This window comes from Umbelopsis ramanniana, assembly GCF_025399195.1.
Source record: "Umbelopsis ramanniana AG unplaced genomic scaffold K450scaffold_64, whole genome shotgun sequence".
NCBI classification, from domain to species: domain Eukaryota; kingdom Fungi; phylum Mucoromycota; class Umbelopsidomycetes; order Umbelopsidales; family Umbelopsidaceae; genus Umbelopsis; species Umbelopsis ramanniana.
In genome coordinates this window covers 97806-122807 of record NW_026252150.1, presented here as the reverse complement: position 1 = coordinate 122807, position 25002 = coordinate 97806, and the positions used below count along the sequence as shown (strand labels likewise).

The window sequence follows — 25002 nt, the reverse complement described above, 5'->3', positions numbered from 1 at the left end:
ACGTGAGAAATTTCCTCTCATCACCGTGAACGAAAGCAAGGGAAAACACTACTGAAAAAGCAGGCACGTTCGAAGGCTATAAGCATCTGCTTATGTTGATTATATTCAATGACGTACACAATATAAAAGTATTATCCGTACCTAAGTCTGGTAATGGATACTTAAATTTAATTTTGTTTTGAATGATGACCTACCAGACATATCAATTTCTTGAGGACTTCTATGATAAGCAGCTATCAAAGCATTGCTATTGGATCAAGATAATGGATATGCAGCTGATTTAGTCAATGCGCACATCCTGATGGTAAGAATCACCATCAACGTCAACAAGACCATAGAAAACTACATAGGTCTAGTGAGACAATCTATGTCAATCACCCTCGCACATGCATACCTGTACGGGATGGCATTGTTAATTTTAGTTCAATTTAGGAGCTTGATTGCGGATCCTTGCACAATACCTTGAACAGGTTCAAATGATTGGTCTGCACTGCATATTGAGCACCATAGCAAACGGCCTTTGAAGGTATGAGTGATGTACAGCGGAAATCATAGTGCGATTGGGAGTACAGTACAGGGACAGCCCCTGCCTCGCTGGGGTCTCAATGCTAGCAAAAGTTTACCAGTAAAAAATATGCTACCTGCACGATTGAATTTTACATTGATATCTATTCGAGTACATGCATTATGTGTCGTACAAGGAACTGTGAAATTCAAGGGATATATAGTGCTTTCCATAATCTTATTTCTTTGCATTTGCGAACTACATTACAGCAATAACATGTTTGATTGTTAATTACGTACTGGTGACTTTCCATATGATTGGAACAAAGACTTGCTTCATGGAAATAGGTATTTACATAAATTTTCTGATGGAAGCCCCCTCGCGGCTTTTGGGAATTCTATGGACCCATTCTGTGACCTGATTTTAACAGCCTCAAATGCACACAACCCCCTTCAAATGTTAGCGCCACAACTTTGTCCTCTCACTTGTAACCCTGAATCAAGTAAATGGTCAATTGTAACCCTGAAAAATGAGGTACATCGGGTGTGCACAAGGAAGATAAAAGATGTCCAAAATCGATAGAAATACATCTTCATGGTTCTCTTCCGCAGGGTAGCAATATACAATTACATTGTAGTCTTTGTTACTGTTACAGTAGCATTTACTGTCCGCAGTACTGAAATCCGCGGTGCGAAAGGCAATTCTTTGGGTGCGAAATTATGGTCAAGAGAAAACAAGGGAGATGACAGCGATAGTTATGAAGATTCCAAGCAGTGCACTCTCACACAAGTGATATGTGAATCAACTACAGAAAGTTGCTTCGATGACGTTGCAACATTGTCATACTGCACACAAGTCCAACCCCTGCTATATTCACGGATATCATTGACAGTACTCCCTTTGTGAGAACAGTTACTAATGGTCAAGGCTCAATTTTCAATATTCCCACAAGAGCTCCAGTCTTTCTAGTTATTACGGATATAGTAAACGGCAACTCAATTACCAGAACTGTGACTGAAGGCCAGAAGACGCAATATTCAGTTCAAACTGCTTTAGCAGCACCTGTACCATCGACAACAGTAGCTGGTACCGTAACCATTACTGACGTTATAAATGGAATGACTACCACCAGAACTGTTACAAATGGCGCTGGCATAACTACAAATGGCGTTGTGACTCCTTGTCCTTCAGTTTCTTCTACTCGTGTGGTAATCGTTGACACTATTGCTGGAAGAGTATACACAAGAACAGTTTCAAACGGTGGTGGCACAAGTATAGGTGAAGCCGCATCTTCATGTCCAACGACAGGTTATGGTACTGCAACGATTACCGATACTATTGATGGACAGATAGTTACAAGAACCGTCACCAACGGTGGAGGTACAAGCACAAATGGTCCAGCATCAACATGCCCAACGGCAGGTTATGGTACTGCAACAATTACCGATACTATTGATGGAAAGGCAGTTACAAGAACTGTCACCAATGGTGGAGGTATAAGCACGAATGGTGCTATAACAATTACTGATACTATTGATGGACAGATAGTTACAAGAACCGTCACCAACGGCGGAGGTACAAGCACGAATGGTCCAGAATCAACTTGCCCAACAACAGGTTATGGTACTGCAACAATTACCGATACTATTGATGGACAAACAGTTACAAGAACCGTCACTAATGGTGGAGGTACAAGCACAAATGGCTCAGCATCAACATGCCCAACGATAGGTTCTGGTCCTGTAACAATTACCGATACTATCGATGGAGAGACAGTTACAAGAACCGTCACTAGTGGTGGAGGTCTAAGCACAGATGGGCCAGCATCAATATGCCCAACGATAGGAGGAGTGGAAACCACTGCCTCTTCTACTGCTCCTTCAGAGACATCAGAAGATTCCTCACCTACACCAACCTGTATTCCTTGCAGCTTTACGGGCTTTCAATGCGAAAATGTAGGAAGTACTGCGTGGTTCACCATTTGCCAAGGTGGCTGTACAGTCCGATCAAGATGTGGTGCTGGAAGAGTTTGTGTCCCGAACAAGGATATACTTGGATATTGCCCTTTCAACCCAACTACCTATTGTGATTTTACTGGTCTCAATTGCAACGCCCCTGGTTCACAACCATTTTATGCAACCTGCACCAACAACGTCATTGGATTTGGAAGCTGTGCCAACGATCAAGTTTGTAATCAAGCTGCTCCTGATCCCGTAACTGGACAAGCCATACGATGTTCCAATGCTCCTTCCTGCAGCTTTACTGGGGACAGATGTGATGTTAATCCTCATTCTCCTTGGTGGTACAGATGCGTAAGTGGTAGCATTAGGACAGGTGTTTGCGGAACACTGACTGTTTGCACGCTAAACGCTGCAAACCAGCATGTATGCAGAGCAGGGACTTGATTGATATAAAGTCAAATGTTTTGTCATTCTAAATTGTCTTCAGATTAACATTTCAAAAATTCGATGTAATGATTTATTGCTCTTGAATTCTGTTACCCAAAAATGAAATACTTTCAAAGTGAAGATGTAGGAGTGTAAAGTGCGAATATGACCTATGCATGATTATGTGTTAAGTAATTGTTGAAATACATGCTGCTTTTGGGTCTTTTGGTGGGTCTAAGATTTCCCAAAGGTATAAAACTAGTGCCTTTTTGTGGTTGGATGTGCGCGAAGTTGTACCACTTTAGCCGCCATAGATGAAAACGAACAATGGCTGTGATGATTACATTAAAAATTACTTGACTTCGTTATTTTATAGCTGACTACCCAAATGGACCATTTTGAGGATTTGGTGTGCAATTTATCAAGCTCGGTATCGATGCTTCGAGGGCAATATTGTAGTTGGCGTAAACCATCAGCTTTATAATCCATAACAACCATCTGTAGCAACTTCTCTTTCCATAGAGCAAATGGAGAGGAAGTAAGCAACCTTTATCTTTCTCATAGATTGATGGCGAATACCTCGTCAATAGGTATTAGTGGCAGACCTGTGGATGATCTACCTCCAAAGGAATAGCACATCCTTCAGTTGCAAAACTATGTTCCTCTGCTTGAATGAGAAAATAGGAAACTGAAAGAACTGAACAACGCACACTGGCTTTCACTTGATAGCTTCAACCTTACCAACTTTATTTTGGAAGGTCAATGTAAGTATTGTATCTGTCGATGGATAACCTCGCTAATTTATTGCTTTACAGTTTCGTGACGAAACAAACAAACCCGAAAAAATCTGGAAAAGTTGCCACACTTGTCAAAAACTAGGTTCTTTGACGGTCGAAGACTGGGAATTGGGGAATATTTCATTTACTATATGTAAGCTATGTTATGCGACCCCTATGAAATTTTCGAAGCACAGTATGGTCATCAAAGTTATCTTAGCACATCACATGCTTTGAGCCCAAGTCGATATGGGCTATTTACAGCCAGGTTGTTCTGAGATGGTTTGATTTTAAGCTCTAAAGTAACAACTGCTAAAATGCTTCAAGTTCGCTCAGCGCATAACGAACGTGTTGCTTCAAATTGTCGCTGCGGACGAACCTATGTAGTGAGCCTTTAATATAAAACACTTGTTGTATGGTGACTTCCAGCATATGAACAAGTTTACATTCAGACCACGGCAATCTTCCAATATGTTTGCGAGCAAAAATAAACCCGTCCGTAAAGTAGAATTTTAATAATACGTGAGGCAAAGAAAACGAGCACAAAAAACTGAAGAGACAGTTTAGGGACTCAATGTTGGATATACAACTATGTAGAAATCTGAGAGTGTAGAAAGGCAAAAGAGAAGACCAGCAATTCGGGGAAGATAAAAGCCGTAACAAAAATAACATGGGGATAGGTAGCTTCTGATCACAATCCGTCAACACTGCATACAGTGATTACCGAATCATATATATTCAATTCACTTCATACATTAGTCGCGATGGCGAGGATATTCCTCAATAGGGGTTTCTGGATCAGCAAATGGATCTGCGAATGGATCTGCAGGATCAGGTCTAGCTGGCATGGACGGCGGTGGAGGAATAGATATATGCATTCCAGAGATGTCAACAGGTGCATCATTAGGTGGGGGTGTAGACGAAGATGTTTGATAAGGGCCGGGACGTGGTGGTTGTGGAGGAGGAGCTGATTGCATGGCAGTAGGAGATGGCATTTGCGCCGGAGCTTCACCAATACTCATCATTTCGTACGCTTGAAGAGCTTTAAGTAGGTCTTCGTTTGTAGCTAGAAGCGTACCTATCCAGTCCTCATCCTCAACCAATCTAGTATATCGGACGATCTTCTTTTTGCTCTCTTCACACTTTTCAACATATTCTTGAATGCGAGCATCATGCTGGAGCTCCACTTCCCATCGGTCCTCTTCGGTGTTGATTAACTTGAGCGCATTCATCAAATTATTGCAGTTCTGATTAGCAAGAGCAATCTGCTCGATGATTTTCGGTTTTGCAGTTTGGAAATTGAAGCGACTACCAGATTGTTGTGGTGAGTTGACGGTGTTGCTTCTTGGCTTTGTTTTTGCTGCAGCAGGTTTTGAAGGAGGGAGCGAGCGCCGTTTCTGTTCCTTAGTCGGAGGAGGTTGCTGAGGAGCACGAACGGGTTGTGGTGGTGGTATATCGTCTGCAACATCAATAATATTGGATGTGGTTGGGGCAGATGGAGATACTTGAACAGGCGATTGCGGTGGTCTAGAAGACACACTGCGGGACTTTGGCCGTCGTGACTAGTTCAATAGGTCCAAGTCATGAGTAACAGTCTCTCATTCATCACGATGCGCTTAATCAATCGCTTACCGATCCAAGACCCAGTTTGGACCTTCCAAGTTCGTATAAGTCTGCGATAGCGCGCATACCTGGCTCATCCTTATATTTAGCAGACCAAGTTCCGAGTAACGACACCAATTCCTTTCGAAGCTCCATGTCTTCCGTCTATTGTAATCGTGTGTTATGACGCTGTATAGCGAAGAGCCAGAACAAATGCGTTATTCTTACCGGACTGGTAATTATGATCTCGATACGTTCGCGCATCTTTTCGTTGGATGTCAGCTGACCTATGAAAGCAGGGGCATCACGATGAGTCTGAGGCTGACCAAAATAATCAAATAAAAACGCTTCACCTACGATGGAACCGCTGGTTACTGTTCTCCATGAGCAATTTAAGAACCTACGCGAGTAGCAGAGTGTTAGGATGCCAATAGCTTTGATTTTCGAAGCCTAAACACTTACTTCAAGAACCCGGATCTTTTGCTGAGAAGTACCGTGCTTCAGACGCTTCCTAACGGCCTCCACTGCTTCCCGTGGCCCATTTTCTTGTATGAGAATAACTTCTGAGAGCTGTTGAAACTGATACCACTCTATTTCGTCATAGTTGGAAAGCCGGTCTTGATAACGAGTCGCTTCAGTGACAAGGCAAAAGGCATTCCTTTGCGTCCATATCTAGAAGAGTTATCACTTACCGACATAGTGAGTGACCGATGTCTTCTGCGTTTCTTCCGAGAAAATGCCCATTGTCGAGGAAAGGGAGAATCAAGCAAGGGTTTGAGCTTATTGCAACTGAACTCAACCTAATGAATGTGGTGGAGCGGCGCACGAAATTCATGACGTCAATGGAACACCAACTGCCAATAAAGTAACGTGAAGGTCCGGGCAAAGCTGCTTTGGTCCGGCGTCCCGTATCGTGGCTGTTTGAAGTCAAAATCACCGAACAGGTCCGGACCGGACCAAAGATGAGAATGCGGCCGAATGAACGGATGCAGAGCAAGAAAGAGTTGAAAGTCAGACAGTCAAAAAAAGGCAGCAAATTCCCAAAATGATAACCGACTCTAGATTCCGCTTTTGCTTGTTCTTTACTTCTGCAGAACAGTGCAATGAAGAAGACGCTGAAATCTTTTTGTTTCGCGGGGATTTGTGCTTTGATGGCCATTACAGGAGAAGCTAGAATTCTATCTCCTCATGAGTTGGTGACCTTACCACGACCAGGCGGTGTAGCAACAGCACCGTCTGGCAAACGCGCTGTATTTGCTCAGTCACAGTACAATACCACTGCTGACAAAGTAAGTTTAAAAATGCCTTTTCATAACCTCTTAGCGCATCTATTTGAACTAATCTTTAATTACCATAAGAGCACCAAGAACCTACACGTAGTAGATTTGGAAAATTCCAAGATAGGTACCGTCACGGCTGCAAGCTTAGACTATCAGCAGGATGACGCCTTTTTCTTGGATGATGATCATATTGCATTCTACCAAACTGGCATAGACCTTGATGTCGGTCAAGTGTATGTGTTAAATATCCGTGAATCGGATGCCAAGCCCTATCAATTGACGAAATTCCCCGTCGATGTCTCCAACTTCAAGTTCTACGCTGAGTCCAAGTTGCTTGCCTTCTCTGCTGCAGTTTATCAAGACGGAACTTTGGAAGGTGCTCGCGCCGAAGATGAAAAGATACAGAAAGAGAAAAAGGATAGTGCTCTCGTCTACGACTCTCTCATGGTTCGTCATTGGGACCATTTCACCTCAGCAAAGAAGAACAATATCTTCATTGTCAAACTCGAACTTCAGGATGGAAAATATCAAGTGAATGGGTCTCCCAAAAATTTGATGAAAGGAGGCAACTTGGTAAGACGATCGCTGAAACAGAGAAATATGTTAAAAATCGCGTATACTTATAAATATGAGCGTAATTATTATTTAGGAGTCTCCAGTTTTGCCTTTTGGAGATGCCGCCAACTTTGACTTATCTCCCAATGGTGAGCATTTTCTCTTCTAGAGGTTCAATCTTGTATAATTGCCGGGCTGACCATGGTATTCACGCAGGCAAACAGCTGGCATTTGTGTCCAAAATCTCTGGTCCTGAAGGAGCCTGGGAAACATCTCAACACGTTTACCTTGTTTCAACTGATGGCAACAGTGAACCTGTCGCTATTAACCACGATATTCCAGCCGCTGCCAATAACCCTGTTTTTGCACCTGATGGTACCTTGGCCTACTTGCAAATGCTCGAACCGAAATACGAAGCCGACCGCAACCGCATCGTCCTTTACGATGGTAAAACTCGTACTTATGTTGCTGAAAATTGGGATCGCAGTCCTTCCTCGCTTGTGTTCTCCAAGGACAGCAAAACTATCTTTGTAACTGCAGAGGAGCACGGTCATACCAAAATCTTCGCCATCGAAAGAGAAACAGGCAATGTTAAGACTTTGACCGAAAAGCACACGGCTTCGTCCTTGTCAGTTTTGAATGGAAAGCTAGTTTTCAGTCTTGCATCTATGAACCATCCCAACATTGTGTCTAGCGTGGACTTGGAAAGTGGGGAACTCAAGACCTACGGCGTCACGAATGAACTCGCAGTTCTCATGAAAGGATTGGATATGCCTACTCCTGAGGAATTTTGGTTTAACGGCTCACTCAACGCCAAGGTTCATGGCTGGATTATAAAACCTACTGATTTTGATTCTTCCAAAAAGTATCCTGTCGCGTTCTTGATTCACGGAGGCCCTCAAGGTAGCTGGGGCTCATCTTGGTAAGTGGAAGTTTACCTTCAGATCAATTAAAGATTCAAAATATGAACATAGTCTGTTTTTTAGGTCTACTCGTTGGAACCCCCAAATATATGCCGCTGCTGGATACGTTACTGTAGCCATCAATCCTCATGGCTCTACCGGATATGGTCAAGAGTTCTGTGATGCTATTCGCAACAACTGGGGATCTTATCCCTACTATGATTTGGATAAAGGTCTCACTTACGTTATTGAGAACTTTGACTTCGTGGATGCCGACAATGTGTTTGGTCTTGGAGCTTCCTATGGTGGATATATGATTAACTGGATCAACGGTCACAGCAAACGATTCAAAGCCCTCGTTAACCACGATGGAATGTTTTCTACGATCAACTCATTCTACACAACCGATGAATTGTACTTCCCTGAACGCGAGGTAAGCCCACATATTTATTTTTTGAGTTTGCTCATATTCACTGTTGACATACATCTATTTCCATCGCAGTTTGGAGGTGTTCCTTTCAATCCTTTCCACCGCTTATCATATGAACGATGGTCTCCATCCAATTATGTTGCTAACTGGAAAACACCTACCCTTGTCATCCATGGCGCTCGTGATTATCGTTTAGTAGATGGTGAAGGCTTGGCTACATTCACTGCTTTGCAACGCCAAGGTGTTCCATCGAAACTAGTGTATTTCCCCGACGAGAACCATTGGTAAGTCAATGGTGACCATTGTGTTTTTGTGGGCTCTGTTTCTGACATTTCATCCTCAGGGTCTTGAAGCCTGCCAATTCTTTGAAATGGCACAAGGAGGTGCTTGACTGGCTAGCGAGATGGAAAAACTCACCTTCTCCTATTGCAGAAGATGATAACCTCAACGTAAAAGATTCAGCAGGTGTACATATTGACATTGAACAACTAGTCCATGGAATCCGCTCTAACCTGACTGGACCAAGACTAGAACTGCAAAAATAACTTGACCTCTCAATCTGGTTTGACTATATGGTTGTTTTTTTCAACTTTTTGATAAAAGAGACATTCTTATTTCCATAACGATAATGACAAATCGTTTATATTTGCTACAATAAAGCACTTATTGGGATCACATTATCTACCAACTAATAGTGGAAAAGTTTCGCTGTCAAAAAGTTGAATGATTTCAATAAAGAGTTGAGGATATACCATTGGATTTTATTACAGTTAGTTAAGATATACAATTGGAGAGTTTAAAAATCTTTGGCATCTTCGAGATGTTGAATTTTTTTGGTATCATCCCCGTCAAGCTGATCGAGCTCTTTTCCAGTAGTCTCTTCAAAGCAAAGCCAGGAGTACAGGAATCCCACAAAGTTGATGACAATGAAAAGGATGAAAGAGTAGTTTTGAAGACGATTATAGATCAAGGGCCAGAGGGTATTTTCTACAAAGTTCACAAGCCAGTTTGTTCCGTTGCCAAGCGCAGAACCGGCGGCCAATCCGCGAAGAGGGAGTAGCTCTGGAGCAATCATCCATGGAACAACACCACATCCACAAGAATAGGTGAAAAGATAGAGAATAGCTACAAACATAAACGAATTAGACATAGGTATTTTTTTTGAACATGGTGAGATAAATGCATATATCAACATACCAGAAAAGATGATGAGAGGTCCCGTTTTATCGGTGGCGACACTGGAACCAATAACGATACCAATACATGCGATGGTCATACCAGCGGTAGAAATCATCATGAAGCCCTTGCGTCCGACCTTGTTCATAAGCACAACGGCAATAGCAGTAGCAACGATGTTGGCAGCTGAACAGACCAAACTGAGAGTGGTAGCCATGTGGGTATCACCTTTGAAGATGCTGGTAAAGAAACTGACAGAATAGACACTCATAGGTCCAATACCACCGATTTGGTTATAGGCAAGGAGGATACAGACATGAACAGTAGCAATGAGGACCTTGCGATCCTTGCCACGAAGGACAGACCAAATAGAAAGTTGAGGTCTTTGTTCATCTTGTTTGCGAGCTTCCATGAGAAGGTTGAGTTCTTCTTCAATATCACAATCTGGTCCACGTAGTTTTTGAAGACTGGCACGAGCACCATCGTAGTTTTTGTTGGCACAAAGTCTTCTGGGGCATTCAACGGTGAAGAACCACAAGAGAGCAAACTGGATAATGGATATAATGGCAGAGATGACCCAAAGGTATCTCCAAGTAGGAACGGTGCTCATGTATAGACCGCAGACTTGAGTGACGAGAATACCGAGGTTAAGGAAGAATTCGAAGAAACTTCCGTGAGCTCCTCTTGTCTTTTTGGTGGAAATTTCACTAACATAGATGGCACAGCTGATGAATGAATTGGCGAGTAAGAAAAAAAAAATTGGGAAATAGCAAGAAATTGATAAATTAGTAAAGACGATATAACGATGATTGATGTAGTGTGATAATTACCTGGCACCAGCGAGACCTGCTCCGATACCAACAATGACTCTTCCAACAGAATACTAGAAAATTTAAAGCTTAAAATTTTGTATCATTGAATTATAGTACATTATGAAGCACTCACCATAGCAACATTAACGGCAAGAGCTGTCAAAATGCTTCCGGCAGCAAAGAAGGCAGCACAGATAAGGAGATTGGCACGACGTCCAAACCAGACGTTGGTGTACATGGTGCCCATTCCACCAACAATACCACCAAGGGCGTAAAATCCAACTGTCAAGCCCCACATATAATCGGCCATTGGCAAACAATCAGGAATAGCGGAGGAGGATGTGGTAGTGCACGATGTGATGATGGCCATTGGCATATTGACAACACCTATTGATGGTTGATGAATTATATGTTGTCTTTGGTGGTCATCATAAAAAAATTTTACAGCTCATACCTATGTGCCAGCCCACATTGAAGCCTGATATCGCTGCTATAAAGGCGCAGAGGGTGGAATATACGGTGAACCCTGTAGAGAATGCGGTATATTAGCATATACGTTGGCTATGATGGTTGTATCTGTCTATAACCAACAACTTGTGTACCTTGTTCGTGTGAAGGCTTGGTCATACTGCTATAAATGAAGGGTATAAACGGTAGATATCGAAACCCTGTGTACTTTATATTCGAGACTTCATGTCCGCATTGGCTGTGATTGGGTAGATGGTTTCCGAGAGGCGTAAAGTCCGATGATAACGCTGCCAAATTTGGTAGGCATATCATGGATTTTACTCACGCCGCTCCTGATAAGAACCTCATGGCCCCGGTCATTGAAAGAGTTTTCATTTCTAAGAGTCAAAGAACACTCAGTGCCAAAATAAAGTTGAATATGGACCACAGAGTGATCGGAATACCATTTCTAATTTGTAAGGGCTATAAAGCACTTCTATTTCCTTGTACATGAGGTATAAACAGCCGGTCCCTATTTGGTATGAAACTCTTGTGATCCACAACCCATAGCCTTCCCAAATGTGTTCACCTTGCGTGTGTGTGGGGAAATTGACAAGCAATGTTTTTCTCACTGGTTTTGTGTGAATCCGTTCCTCCCGTATCTCATTTTGGCTCACGCGCGGCATAATGCATGACTTGCGTACGCTTTGCTTTAGTAAAGAGCTAAAGCGAGTCATGGTAAACTGACCCATCATCATCCGAAAGAGATGACTTAAGCATTTTTGCACTTAGAATTTGTAATTCAGCCGCGACACGGGACTCCACACGTAATTTTGTGCTCTCCCAATTATTTGTCGGTTGCACGACGAGTACATGACAATTTCTGGGGTAACTGAACTTTGGATGAAATAAGCTGCAGCTGCATATTTGCACCGCAAAAAGAGTGTTGACATATGCAGGCAATCTAAAAAAAAATTTACATCTCGTTAGTCGCACGAAAGTTTTTCTTGTGCCGAGGAGTTTTACAAATAAACGGTGTTCGATTGGTTATTCCCAAGTTTCTGTTGAGCGTCTGGAGTTCTGCCTGAAACTAAATTGTAAACAAATTTATGTTTTGAGTCTATCTCTCACACTGCAAGTGGAGAAGGCTGTAAAATAAGAGCTGTGCATTGTGATTCCAGATCCTAGCTTCTATAGATTTCAAGAAATGCTGTTGAAAACTAAAAAACAAAAAATACAGCCCGACGTGGGGGTCGAACCCACAACCTTGAGATTAAGAGTCTCACGCTCTACCGATTGAGCTAGCCGGGCCTTCGTTGCAGGTGGGACCACTAAATTACAATTGTTCTGTTAATTATAACATTAACAATTTTATAACGGTAGTCATCTCCATTATGATACGTAAGCAACATCTATAGAAAAATCGTTAATACTAAAATAATATTGCTATATTCTAGTTTTTTTTAATACGCTTATTTTAATTTTTTTGATAATTGGATAAGCACATACAACTTTTTAAACACATACTAGACCACATTTCGAACAAAATTCAATTTCTGTTTGGCTATATCGAGGCTATATGTTCCTTGTTTTGCTCACTTCCAGAAGGAAATATGTTACAAAGTCCAGATTTATGCTGCTAATAACTTTCTATGTAATTTATCATTGCAAGAAATGATTCAGTTATAACTGGCCATTTACAATGGCATAATGTTTGTTCATTATCTTCAAAATATTCATTTATCATATTTGAGCATTTTCACTGAAAACCCCAGCATACATTCAAATTTCTTGCCTTCATTTTTTACTTTAATGATGAAGCTATATAAGATCAGACTACGTTGTTTCAAAACTATTGGAGAATGGCTATGTATTGTCATTTAAAGACACTGGAATATATATTATATTAAAAGTCTTTTTTAAATTTTGAAATCGGTTTATTGAATGACAATATTAGCAAGAAAACTCTCCAGCTATTTGCAGCTTCAAATTCCAATGCCAATTTGGACAGTTATCAACATAGTCTGTGATGATGAACAAAGGTATCCATCATACATCTGTCTGGGCGTCGATATAACACGTTCGAAAATTATGGGGCAGGTTTTTCTCACTCTTGTTTCGTCCTGGCGTTGCCAGACAGCCACTTACAAGTAATCTCCTAAATTGGGACTTTAGGTGTCTTGAAACGACGTGTGAGCAATTTTATTCATTTTCGACTTGCATGCATTTAAAGTTCACACGTAAAGATAATGTAGATATTCTCCATTATCAGATAAGAAATTCATGCAAACAGACTACCAGCTCTTCCTTGTGTGTGGGGAAGTTCATAACTTTATTTGTTACACCTACAAAGGATTTGTTGCCTCTAATCTTGGCATTCGATATTGGAAATCACCAAAGTAACGATCGAAAATTTTCCCATAACCCCAACAAGAAGTAACCACTAAAGCCTATGCTAAAATAAAAAATAAAAACTGGCAGGAAGAAGCATTCTGAACGTTAACTTTTGAAACAAGACGAACAATAAATTAATTCATGTCTGTCAAAAATCGTTTAACAAAACAATATTTTCACGGTGTTCAGATCATAAAAATATATACACCGCCTATCAAAGGCATATGTACCTCATAGAACAGCTTCATGTAGCCGATATGCGATACGCAAAATCGCATGTTCAAGGTAATAGATAATAGATTTGAAAAGACTTGTGTGAGCTTGTCATCTCAAAAGTTGTATTACCTTCAAAGTAAACAACAGAGAAATAAATATCAAAGATATCGCTTTCGCCCTTCATCTCATCACTGTCCGGTGAACTCTATGCTCGTTGAAGTAAAAGAGGCTAGATAGGTACAGATGTTAAAACATAATGGCTCTCATCAAAGCTAGCGATGAGAGTTACTTGCTTGACAATGGAAGGTACGCCTCTGGCCGACTGACCATGGGCAACAGCAATAGTAGGGAGTTGCAGCGATCAGAATTCAATGCTACAAGTGATGCTGTTGCGTCGAATTTGGCTCGGCCCCTTGTGCGCTAATACTACCAAAGAACTTCAGATAATGTCCAACGCGGCCAGCAATGCCCACTCACATAGCATAGCATCATTCACCAACCTACTTCAAGCCATAGAGGATGAACGCTGTGAGGAAACTGTGCTGAAGGGATATTTTCTTTATTTTTCTTTTGTTATTTGGAAAAAACAGCAGTAAAACCGTAATGTAGCTAATCGTAATGATGATCCGGTTGTATTATTTTCTAGAAGGAGGTAATCTGCCATTGCGTGAGGAATCATTAGACGGACATTATCAGTACGTTTTTAGTTGAAATGCCCGTGCTCAGTACAGCAATGTCGAAGATTGCTTCTGCAGTGTACGTCAATTGTGTATATATACCGCCGGAGCCAAAGTCTAGAAACGTTTGAAAGTTAAATAGAACAAAAAATCAAAAACCGGTGAGCGGCCCTTTTGGGTTTTTTTTTGGTGTCTCAGTTATGCCATAAATTTTCATTTTGACATTCTCTCCCATGTGGCACGATAAGCTCTGGTGAATGCGAGATACGATCGGCAACAGGAAGGACAATCAATGGTGAAGGCTATATGCTGAGTCTAGCAGAACTGTAATATTATATGCACCGGGTGTGTTCAGCAGCAATGGCACAAGGCTCATCGATCAGGCAACTCTAGTGCGCGTAGTGTTCATGGCAAGTAGTGGGCACTGTATCTATGATTAAGAGGATGAGATTTGACTTTGGCTATTCTCCAAAAATTACAGTTTGACGCTGGAGAACGATAGGCAGTACCAATCGGCTATGTTTGTCAGCGGAACAGCATCGAACTTCCACTGCCTAGGGTTGCGACCTTCAAGTTGTGCTAGAATATTGGCTGTTTATTCGTTCTGCAGTCATAGATATGCTTGATCGGTAACCGACTATTGACTGGCGGCATTTGGATTGAAGTCGCTGTCGTTTATTCAACGTACATATTCAGCTCAAGAACGAGAACGGAGGGCTATCTGCAGGTCACTGCGAACTTGGCGATAATTCGTTAAAGCATTGAAGGAATATTAAAGCTATCCCACAGTCTACTTTAAAAAGGACAGACCGGCCACTCCACCAAGTACGTACAATGGTGGACTAACAAGACAAGCTCAAGAATATAGCGTTGAAGTTACCAAAGTTAACTCCGAACAAGGTACAAGAAACATTCTAGCGTGGCATACAGTCTGACATTCGAGCTAATGCAAACCATGGCGCCGGAATTTCTGGAGCAGGCTACTAAAGTAGTATTATGGCATGAAAGAAGACCTGAACGTAGCAAGTTCCATGCCGAGGATACCGCTAGGACCATTCAAGGAAGTCAATCGCACTTCCCCTATGGATTTGGATATCATAGTAGGAAGACAACGCTTGGACAGAGGCAATACGAGAAACTTTACTTCAATCTGATCTACTACAACTTTGAAGGCCGTAGCATGTTTAACGCGACTGTCCTTTGCTCAGACGGCCATTGGATAACTGGTCAACCCCCGTTTTCAGCACTCACAAATGAACGCAGAGTTTTACTCTGATGATCGCTTTAAACCTCAGTTGATGCGGTGTCGATCATGCGGAACCATCGGTCAAGAGATGACTTCCGGTCATGGCCTGGGTCTGCTGGCTACTACCGACGCTTCACACCAGGTATGGTTGGTGTCTGCAAGCCTCAGACAAATCTACCGAAGAGGGGAGTGGGATCTCAGTGGGGTGCGGAACAAGAAGTTGCCTTTTACTGCGATCAAGCAGCGGCTCAATTTTCCACCGTTATTGGCATACCCGGACGAGAACCAAGTACAGATTTTGTCGACGGACGCTTCATGCCAAGTACTAGGTGCAATTTTCTCACAGTCCTCCGACGGCTCCAACCAGGAGAGGCGAGACTGTGAATGCGTATGCTTCCATACCTGAAGTCTACCGAAGATGCCATGTTAGTTGGTATTAGAAGCTCGAAATCGTCTACTACAAATTAAATGAGATACTTTGATGAGGAATAAGTACTATAAACTCTTAAATACCATATCCGTCACCTTAAAATGTGTTGTTCTTATTTCTCATCTCTTATGTGCCGTCCGAATAAACTGTCCTGAATGGAAAGTCTAGTAAAAATTTGGTATCTCGTTAGATTTATTATTTGTTGGGCAATCTTTTGGACGATTTTTATTCCATATGTTTGTTACATCTATTTAATAGTTCGGTCTCTTAAATGTGAAGATTTGTCGATAGTGTTGTCACGGGAAGTTCCGGCCGATTCACAGTCCGAAGTCATTTTCTGTAACGGTCTTTAGAATGAATGGCCGGAACATGCGCCTTGGCATTGTATTCAACGCAGTGGATCTCACCACTGGAGGTGAGAAGTCTCTATCATCGATTATAGCACTAAATTGCCAACTTGATTATCTTTGAGGACCCTTAGCACCAGCTTTTATTATATAATTTTGGAATCGAAAAAATATCAAATGCCTTCTTGGCTCAGTTGGCAGAGCGTCTGCCTAGTAAGCAGAAGGTCACTAGTTCGATTCTGGTAGAAGGCACTTCTTTTTTTCCCTCATGGCTTATTTTTTTTGGACATTTGGATTTTGACCACGGGTCGGCATATTTCGTTGGAACAGACCCTAATTTACAGAGTGAACGTCTCTAAAATAAAAGGTGTGTCATTATTTTATTGTAATTACTTCTATTATATTGTTTGCTAATTCATTGATCGCTGACAATTCCAAGTACAATTGCTTCGAACGGGTTTACTAAATTCAAGGGGGAATATACACGCTTGTCTCTATACTCTTTTTATCAGTGGTGGAGTGTTCACCATGTTGGCGGTTAAAAACATTTTTCTGTTTCAGGTGAGAAGTTGAGATTGACGCACTTGTTCATATCGTGGAACACCTTCTTCCATATCAAGCTCTCGTTACGATACTTGTACTCGATATCCAAATGCTTACAATGCTGATAAACAGTGTCGCCGAAAAAGGTGCTTTGGTTTACGCTGTCGGTTGCATTATGGGATGCAGCTTGCACAAAGCAACTGGCCATAGGCCTAGACAAGCCGTAAAAATCTTCCTGCATGCATACTGGGGCTTTGGAGCCATCTTGCGGCATAGAGCAATTTGTAGCAGCTCCCCAGTACATTTTTCCACTGGTTTGGATTGCTTCGGCAACATCCGCGATGTAATCGATGTCCGGGAGAATGCCATCCTCCGCTATAAAAAACACCTCTTCATGCGGGAGGGCTTGTAGAGCAGCCTTGAGTATATCTACAGTCCTCACATGCCGGCTCTTAGAATTGTACCGTTGTTTGAGGTCAATATCGCACCATGGATAAATCATATCTTCAGCGCAAACAGTCTTTGTAAAGTCATGGATTCGCAGTTGCTGAAGAAACGCATAGCTGGAGTTATGTGGTGATGAATAAAGCAAAGTATATGCTAGGCACTGGTGTGCAGCACTTAGGAGTAAAAAGCTGTATAGAAGACCAAGCATGGATGCGGATGGTCCAAAATGCAGCGAGAAAGTCAAGGAAGTCGTTGGTAGTCAATATTAATATTCATAGACATTTTTATGGTAGTCAAGACGAAGAGAATGTGTCTTAAAATTTTTGGTTTAAGTGCGTATAACTCGAACGCCATTATGGCTATTACAGAGACACAGCTGCTAACTTCCACAAAACCTGATATATTGCTGGTATAATGCTAGAGGGTATTAGTTGGAAAGGTATTGACTACGAACAGAGTCATTGTCCTACAAAATTTTTTTCCGCTTGTTTGAGGTATTTTTGCTTTGCTGTGCCAAGCTTTCTCGTAACGCAGTTCGCTTTTCTCTTTGTTTCTCTTTGTTTGTCTTTGGCGACTAAAAATAGGGAGATATTTTAATTTCTTTTTCATATTAGATAGGCGTGCCTTTTTTTTTTTTAAAGAAAACGTTACCAGTAAATCTTCTTCCGCGGAGGAAGGTAGTCCATGCCGTCGTAGATTATTGCTTAATCCAGCTGCTATTATCAGATCTTCCTCCAAAGGAAGTCCAGAGGGGACGGCATCTTTGTATGCCGGTGCTGCGCATCCTGACACTTGGATTAATAAACCACTCTGGCTGACGATACTTGTACTACACAAGAGTCTTACCCCCTAAGTCATACTGTGTCTTGATGGATTGAGTAGCATGAATCATAAGGTCGGCTACAGGCGTGGTTAACAGTTGGGGTGTGTTATTTGCTTTGGCAGCTTCATCCTGGATAGTCTTCAAGGCAATGGGTTTGGTTATTACCGAGAAACCAAGCGAGTGATGAATGTGGCAGAGTCATGGGCAAAACTTTTACCTCCTTCAGCTGCACCAGTTCCTGCGCATCACTCAGTATTTGGCCGATCTTGCTGTCTTATGGACCAACATCATTAGCTAACATGATTAAAATAGATATCAGCAGCATTTCAACCAGCTTACTTGAGGAGCCTAGACCAGCCTTCATCATATTTTCGTGCAGATGGCTTAATTCTTGACTCATTGTCATCAACTTTTGACGTTGTTGGGTATACCGCAGGTGATAGGAGGCGCCAAGAACCAAACTGGGACCGGTTACGTGTTTGTATAACGTATCGGGACCGTCCAGCAACGATGCTGTGGAGCCGCCTGAGGCCATTTGTTGGCACTGAAATGACCATGGAACGTTAGCGAACCCCACTTTTCTTGAACAAACGATTTCCAGCTATCGGGGAGGCGAGGCCAAAGTCAGCCATTGCAGTTACAGGGTGTGCGAACCTGGGGGTGGATACTTACCTTATCAGAAGACTCGGTTATCTCCTGAACATGATCGAGGAACGTGGCTAATATTTTAATTAGGGCAGGCGAGCTTTCAGCGTCAGGTTTGACAATGGCAATTTCACTCTGCAGAGCGCGCTCGTAAATGTCAGTAGATTTAGCATGCTCTAGCCATACATTTCGTAAATCAGTGACGAGCACTAGGTAATAGTCTTGTCCAAAAAGCTTTTTAATTTGAAATTTCTGAGCAGATGGTGCCGTAAGTGGTGACCATGGCAATGCTGCCAACAAGTCACTTTTCTCCGTTTCAAGTCGCATAGTTGGAAAAAGTAAAAACTAGTGGCAAGCCGAGGAAAATAGTTTGCATGGTTTTATAAAATTTTTTATTGATGCGTAAGGAGATATGGATTTGATCAAGAGAAAGACGTATAGGGGAAGAGGTATTATGTACATTAAATTGCGAGACCAATGGGTTGAAGTACGGTGTAAAGAGTGTAAAGGCATGTAGAAATTTCAAAGGAAAGGGAAAAACTATGAGCTCAGCTTGAGGCGCTTGGCATATACAGAAACGTAGGAATTGACGACATCGCACACGTTTGCTTTCATCCAGATCCAAGTTCTAGCACCAGCGATGAGTTGACTTAGACAAGGTTCTCTTGGCTGAACTTCCTCCTGTTGCTGATCAATTCCAGCTTGATCTTTTTGTTGCAGGCCGGATTGCAGAAGGTCCCAAATCAATTTGAGTTCTTTGTAGCTTAGATTTTCGATACTTTTACGAGTTGAGAAGCCCAACTTGGATGATGTAGTGATGGAGACAGGCGTGGCAGCAGGTGCCGCGGTCAATAGTAAAGGTGATTTTTTCATGAAGTCTTGATAATTTTTGACAAAAGTGTCTCTCACGATGATGGACATAAGGGCTGGGGCGAGGAGAGAGTATTCACGATACAAGTCGTGTGCGGATTGAGAAGGAATGGATTGGTTCAGAACATGTTCGATGTTCCAGTTGGGAACAACTGTGTGTGACAAGAAAGTATAGATCTGGTCCATGGAGTAAGCGTTAAAATTGATGGGGTTCATGTCGGTTAACAAATCCACCTGATAAGGGGAACTTGAGGCAGGCAGGGTGCCTTCATATTCCGAAGCGGTTGATGGAGGTGAAGTAGGAGGTGTACTGCGTTGGTACACCTGAGGCTGCATATTAGGAACGGTAAGCATGTTCTGGGTCAAGGGCCAGGCTTGTGGCTGTTGCTGCTGGATGGGCGCTTGCTGAGGAGGAGTAACGGAGCGCTGTTGACTTAATAACAACACTTGTAGTCTGAGTTGTGAATTTTCAGCTCTAATTTCCTCGTTTTGACTTTTGTAGACGTCGACTTGTTGCTGAAGTTTAGTTGCAAACTGCTTTGTTCGTTCTAATTCAATTTCGATGGTAGTCATGTATTCTGAAACAGTGTGAGAAAATTTGGTTACACACTGTTATAGGAGGTGCAAAGATGAACCAAAAAATTGACATACCCTTTCTTCTCGTTCTGAAATTACGAGCTGATATTTTATTGCGAAGTTGTCGTCGTTCTTTAGGTGACATAGCTTTCCACTGAGCCTTGGTGTACGTTTCTACGCCGTCATCATTTTTTGGAACACTGTCCTGGGCGTCACCTACAGTAGCAGAGTCATCACTACTGTGGTTCTCATTAAGTTGGTGATCAGGAGAGTCACCTTCAAAAAGTAGGTTGAATTGGTTGAGAGTGGACATTCAGTGAAGATGAAGAGAAAGGAAGAAAAGAGAGAAGAAAAATAAAAGGGCCGCCAGATATAGGCGAGAGGAAAAATCATCTCCCACTTTAAGACGCCCGCGTGGCTCATTTTCTTGTTCTGGAGCGCAAGCTTGTGCGGAGATGGGGACAGCTTACTCAACCATTTAGGCTTCAATGATTGGATCACAGGCCAGATCGCGAAACTCACCAGGCACCTTCAAGTGATTTTCTGTTGCTTTCTCTCTTCCTCTCTTTCACCATGTCTTCAGACCCTGCTCCTAAGCGTAAGTTGCTTTATCAAACAATCCATCCACTTTGGCTATTACTCATCGCAAATCACCGTAGCCCTCCCCTTCCATTACCAGTTCATCGCTGGTGCGATCGCTGGTATTTCCGAGATCTTGACCATGTACCCTTTGGATGGTATGTATTGTTTCGGATCACACTTTGCTACAAGGAATCAAACGGAAATACTTAATGGCTGAAATTGATAGTGGTCAAGACAAGAGCACAGCTTAGTACTGGCACTCAAAAAGTTGGAATCGTCTCATCATTGAAACAAATTGTTCAGTCTGAAGGGTATGGATATCGTGATAACCGTAAACAATGTCTGAGTAGGGTACTTAACAAAATGACTACAGTGTTCCAGCATTATACCGTGGTATCCTTCCTCCTATCATGGTAGAAGCACCTAAGCGTGCAACCAAATTCGCTACCAACGAACAATATACTGCCATGTACAAGAAGATGTTTGGCGTTGAGAAGATGACTCAGTCTCTTGCTATTCTTACAGGTGTCAGTGCTGGTATCACTGAAGCCTTCCTGATTGTTCCTTTTGAACTTGTCAAGATCAGAATGCAAGATAAAGCCAATGTAAGGATATTTTCTCATCTTTCACGATTTTGCCACTCCGAACCCCGTCCCATCAACTGATTGATCTTATCTAATGATATTATGATTTTGAAAATAGTACGGCAAGTACAACGGCACCATTGATACCCTTACAAAGATTATAAGACACGAAGGTCCATTGGCATTGTTCAATGGCTTGGAAGCTACTGTTTGGCGTCACGCTGCATGGAACGGAGGTTATTTCGGTGTTATCTTTGGAGTTCGAGATGTTTTGCCCAAGGCAGAGGTGAGTGTGCTTCTGGGGAACATGTGGTCAGTGCGGTTCCGATGGCATGATCCAATACTGACGTTGTGGGGTTTTCTTTGCTACAGACCAAGGAAGGTCAACTTTTGATCAACTTCACTGCTGGTGCCATTGGTGGTACCGTCGGTACTGCTTTGAACACACCTTTTGATGTCGTCAAGACCCGGATACAGGGATACAATGGCACTGGACCCAGAAAGTACAACTGGACCTTGCCCTCCGTTGCTCTCGTTGCTAAAGAAGAAGGGTAAGTTAGATCTGACTGACAGTGGAAGAAATAGATGGACCAAATTTTCCATTTCGCATCTGTACTGAACTTTATTTTTAATTCCATCTAGTGCCCTCGCGTTATACAAGGGCTTCCTTCCTAAAGTCCTCAGATTGGGACCTGGGTAAGCTTGGTTGGAAATAGCGTTATTCATCATGTTGCTTAGACTAACTCCTTCATTTATTACAGCGGTGGTATTCTACTTGTCGTCTTCGAAACTGTCTCCAACTTCATCCGTAAGAACATCATGAAGGATTAAAATAGTACGCACGTCTTTCGTAAAACACCTTCTATTGCGCAGTATGTATTGATGAAGCAGAGGTATATTTTTAGAATCGAAAGGTGCTCCCAATTAGACTCTGAGTAAAAAAGAAAATTGAAATACTGGTGTTTATTGTTATTATGACTCTTGCTGTGACTTGTCAACAAACAGATAAGCGACAGGAACAAACAACATAGCGAGCTACAGTGGGATGAAATTCTATAAAGTAAAAAGACGGGCGCTACAATGATGTTGAAGCTGCATCAGCATTTGTTTCGACAATGGCGGCAGTGGCAGCTTCCAGCGCTGTGTTAACACCTTCCAATTGAGTGTCTCGAGGGTCACCATCATCACGGCTTCCACGTTGATCGCAGCTAAATGATAACGGAGTTAGCACGTAAACATTTGGTCATCTCTCTTTCACAAGACACTTACCGAGTGCTTTCTGCGAGTTTTTGGCCAAGTACCGCACCTTCAAACGTGTAGTACCCGTCGCCAAGATAATTGCAAAGCTTCGAAGACCCTGAGTCGTCCTTAGCAAGCTCAATACTTTCCTTACTTAGCGAGCTTCCTCCTGGCAACTTCTCATGTCGAAGGTCCCATCCTAGCCTTCGGCAAAGCTCAGGTACTATAACGTCAGATTTTCCAAGCAATTGAACGTCGAATGTTAGATGTGTGATGGGGGTTCGGTTGATCAAGATTTGAGGAACACTGTGTGGAATCTGGGTCATAATTTCTGACACCGGAGACACTTTAAGGGAAGAGCCCATCACGATCAGCAAGTCGACCTTTTCACTATCCACTGTCAAGCCTTTTTCAAAGTCATCGGGTAATTTCTCGCCAAAGAATGTGATGTCCTAAATAGGAGAATCCATGTGGTGTTAGAACCCATCTTCACGAGAGTCAAAGCTGTGGTCAACTTACGGGTTTAATGATGGACTCTCTTAAACTCGGCAGTCCTGTTTCATCATCTGAGTCATCGTTTGCCTTATTTTGTTGAGCCTTAGTCAGTGCGGAGCATTGAGGGCATTCAGGTACACGCTAAAATCATATCACATGGCATTAGACATCATGGTAATATCAAAGAAGTGGCCACAGGAATGCTAAGCCTACCTGAGCATAAATATCTGCCTCTATATCAGAACCAGCGCACTTGTATCCACACGTAACACATGTCGCCGTCGCAAAGGATCCATGGCAATTGATGACTCGTGTTATCTTTGCCTTATGTTCCAATGTGTCGATGTTTTGCGTGTAATTTCGAAGCAGAACATCCTTTTCCTCTAACAGCTTGACAAATTGATGACTTGGACTAGGTTCAAAGTTGCTGGGATATATCTCTCGGGCAAATGAATAGAAGATTTGAGGGTTTTCGCGAAAGTAATGAATGTCGAACATTTGTTGTGGATCATCCAAATCAAATTCGTCCAGTCGAGCGTAAATGCCTGTCTCTGATCGAAAGTCGGGAATGCCGCAAGATACAGATACACCAGCACCCGTCAGGACCATGATGTTTTTTGCGTTTTTCATGATGTCTACAACATCATCGATGGTATTTACATTTTCCAGTCTTCTTCGCTTTCGTAGGAAACGCGTCATGACCACTCTGAGTAAGTTTAACAATTGCATGTCGTCTGCCAAAAGGGAGATTTTGGATGGCTATGAAAAGAAGGCATCAGAACAGTCCAATAGCGAGTTATTCCACACTAACTTGCGCTTAATTTACCAATTGACAACCGAAAACATCGAGTAGTTGCGGTAAAGGTATCCGCTCCTCAATAACATATTTCTCAATGAATTTGATCATTCCTACAGCAGAATATCAATCACCAAGTCCAATTAAAGGACACGACCGCAAGGATACCAACATACCTAATTGCCTAGCCTGATTCTGTATGCTTTCAGCCTCCTCTTCCGAATACCGTGGCCATGTTGCTAATGAAGCAAAAACAATTAGAAATGTAGAAAGAACTCGAGAGACATTTACGAGCGGTTATACCTTGGTCATCTTCTCCTTCTTCGTCACTGTTACCGTGAAGTTCATTATATTTGTCATTAACCCCAAGGAAGAAGCCATCATGGCTCTCGTCGTCGTCACTAATATCATCACCGTTATCTGAATCTCCCTCGTTCCAGTCCCCATCGGATTCTTCGTTATAATCTTCGTCGAAATCCTGATAGAGAGCAGTCAATCCCGGCTCGGTCTTTTCGCTTTCCGATGGTTGACCGGTGACAGTTTCGACGTTCGTCGAGGGGAACGCCATGGGATGAACGTGCTCGCCACTACCTTCGAGGCCCAAATCCTGAGGATAATCCTTTTCTAACAAGCTGGCGGACTCCGGACCAGCCTCGGTTTTAGCCACGGCTAATTTGGAGCGTTTTATTCTATTGGATTCGTCTTGGTCTTCATCAGGCTGCAGCACCCGTTTTTCCGCTTGCATCTCGACATCCTCCTTCGACCGATCCTCTGACCGTTCCGCTTTGCCTTCTTTAGATCCAGACAAAAGTTCTGCTTCCATGGAACGAAATTCTTTTTGCAGTTGACTATAGATTATTTTAACTTTCAGGAGAAAAAAACCGTCAATGAGCACGGATCACTTGTTTTTTCGAATATTTATACGTCACCAGCGCCGTCTGACTAATTTGTTTGACATTTCACACAAAAAGTGAAACAATGGTATTTTCAGTTAAACAACGGGTGTTGTGCTTCCGGCAGGAGCGCTAGAGAGCAATTGTGGTACGTGCCTGGAATATAATGGAGTAATGGCAGCTATACCAACGCAATCGGAAACATAACTGTCCGTGTAACCTTTCTGTGTTGGCATATTGTTAAAACGAGCAGCATTGAAAGTTTCTGGCGCATTTGCAAGTTGCCGCATCCAATTTTCGATATAATTCTTTGATTAAACACCAAGA

General features: G+C 42.4%; 10 protein-coding genes and 2 non-coding genes across 12 annotated transcripts; 5 read left to right on the top strand and 7 right to left on the bottom strand.

Annotated features, from left to right (window-relative positions):
• Positions 1–1099: 1099 nt before the first annotated feature.
• Positions 1100–4159, top strand: K450DRAFT_291535 (uncharacterized protein; the record flags this gene model as incomplete). Its single annotated transcript, XM_051593580.1, has 7 exons — positions 1100–1344; positions 1398–2817; positions 3269–3301; positions 3415–3430; positions 3622–3656; positions 3708–3822; positions 4098–4159. The coding sequence occupies 7 exons, from the start codon at positions 1100–1102 to the stop codon at positions 4157–4159; spliced, it is 1926 nt and encodes a 641-aa protein (XP_051441494.1).
• On the bottom strand, positions 4139–6040 carry K450DRAFT_256962 (uncharacterized protein). The gene is made up of 6 exons (XM_051591587.1): positions 5963–6040; positions 5733–5887; positions 5628–5670; positions 5499–5557; positions 5301–5435; positions 4139–5230 (listed from the first exon to the last, which is right to left on the bottom strand). Exons 1-6 carry the CDS (start codon positions 6012–6014, stop codon positions 4424–4426), a joined length of 1251 nt encoding a protein of 416 aa, XP_051441493.1. The 5' UTR covers positions 6015–6040; the 3' UTR covers positions 4139–4423.
• Positions 6041–6421: 381 nt separating this feature from the next.
• K450DRAFT_274726 (uncharacterized protein) lies at positions 6422–8982 on the top strand (the record flags this gene model as incomplete). The annotated part of the gene is made up of 7 exons (XM_051593138.1): positions 6422–6559; positions 6629–7123; positions 7200–7254; positions 7322–8027; positions 8092–8440; positions 8510–8721; positions 8781–8982. 7 exons carry the CDS (start codon positions 6422–6424, stop codon positions 8980–8982), a joined length of 2157 nt encoding a protein of 718 aa, XP_051441492.1.
• Positions 8983–9054: 72 nt separating this feature from the next.
• K450DRAFT_302733 (uncharacterized protein) lies at positions 9055–11054 on the bottom strand (the record flags this gene model as incomplete). The annotated part of the gene is made up of 6 exons (XM_051593777.1): positions 9055–9562; positions 9635–10338; positions 10444–10496; positions 10559–10812; positions 10880–10951; positions 11028–11054. Coding segments are annotated over 6 exons (1439 nt in total), but the record flags the coding sequence as incomplete, so codon positions are not given.
• Positions 11055–12110: 1056 nt separating this feature from the next.
• On the bottom strand, positions 12111–12183 carry K450DRAFT_t97. The gene has a single exon. It is a non-coding gene; the product is annotated as a tRNA-Lys (tRNA).
• Positions 12184–15114: 2931 nt separating this feature from the next.
• On the top strand, positions 15115–15789 carry K450DRAFT_274724 (uncharacterized protein; the record flags this gene model as incomplete). Its single annotated transcript, XM_051593137.1, has 2 exons — positions 15115–15385; positions 15455–15789. The coding sequence occupies 2 exons, from the start codon at positions 15115–15117 to the stop codon at positions 15787–15789; spliced, it is 606 nt and encodes a 201-aa protein (XP_051441490.1).
• A 572-nt stretch (positions 15790–16361) lies between these two features.
• On the top strand, positions 16362–16434 carry K450DRAFT_t98. The gene has a single exon. It is a non-coding gene; the product is annotated as a tRNA-Thr (tRNA).
• A 224-nt stretch (positions 16435–16658) lies between these two features.
• Positions 16659–17509, bottom strand: K450DRAFT_256943 (uncharacterized protein). Its single transcript, XM_051591586.1, has one exon. The coding sequence runs from the start codon at positions 17378–17380 to the stop codon at positions 16721–16723; it is 660 nt and encodes a 219-aa protein (XP_051441489.1). The 5' UTR covers positions 17381–17509; the 3' UTR covers positions 16659–16720.
• A 620-nt stretch (positions 17510–18129) lies between these two features.
• K450DRAFT_256936 (uncharacterized protein) lies at positions 18130–19073 on the bottom strand. The gene is made up of 2 exons (XM_051591585.1): positions 18668–19073; positions 18130–18596 (listed from the first exon to the last, which is right to left on the bottom strand). Exons 1-2 carry the CDS (start codon positions 18965–18967, stop codon positions 18270–18272), a joined length of 627 nt encoding a protein of 208 aa, XP_051441488.1. The 5' UTR covers positions 18968–19073; the 3' UTR covers positions 18130–18269.
• K450DRAFT_256934 (uncharacterized protein) lies at positions 18976–20455 on the bottom strand. Its single transcript, XM_051591584.1, has 2 exons — positions 20162–20455; positions 18976–20088 (listed from the first exon to the last, which is right to left on the bottom strand). Exons 1-2 carry the CDS (start codon positions 20397–20399, stop codon positions 19181–19183), a joined length of 1146 nt encoding a protein of 381 aa, XP_051441487.1. The 5' UTR covers positions 20400–20455; the 3' UTR covers positions 18976–19180.
• Positions 20456–20615: 160 nt separating this feature from the next.
• Positions 20616–22300, top strand: K450DRAFT_192668 (uncharacterized protein). Its single transcript, XM_051584466.1, has 8 exons — positions 20616–20684; positions 20746–20823; positions 20895–20979; positions 21042–21273; positions 21371–21538; positions 21625–21803; positions 21895–21948; positions 22014–22300. Exons 1-8 carry the CDS (start codon positions 20660–20662, stop codon positions 22081–22083), a joined length of 891 nt encoding a protein of 296 aa, XP_051441486.1. The 5' UTR covers positions 20616–20659; the 3' UTR covers positions 22084–22300.
• Positions 22014–24655, bottom strand: K450DRAFT_256930 (uncharacterized protein). Its single transcript, XM_051591583.1, has 7 exons — positions 24086–24655; positions 23959–24021; positions 23813–23895; positions 23200–23745; positions 23011–23127; positions 22522–22943; positions 22014–22460 (listed from the first exon to the last, which is right to left on the bottom strand). The coding sequence occupies exons 1-7, from the start codon at positions 24603–24605 to the stop codon at positions 22328–22330; spliced, it is 1884 nt and encodes a 627-aa protein (XP_051441485.1). The 5' UTR covers positions 24606–24655; the 3' UTR covers positions 22014–22327.
• Positions 24656–25002: the final 347 nt, after the last annotated feature.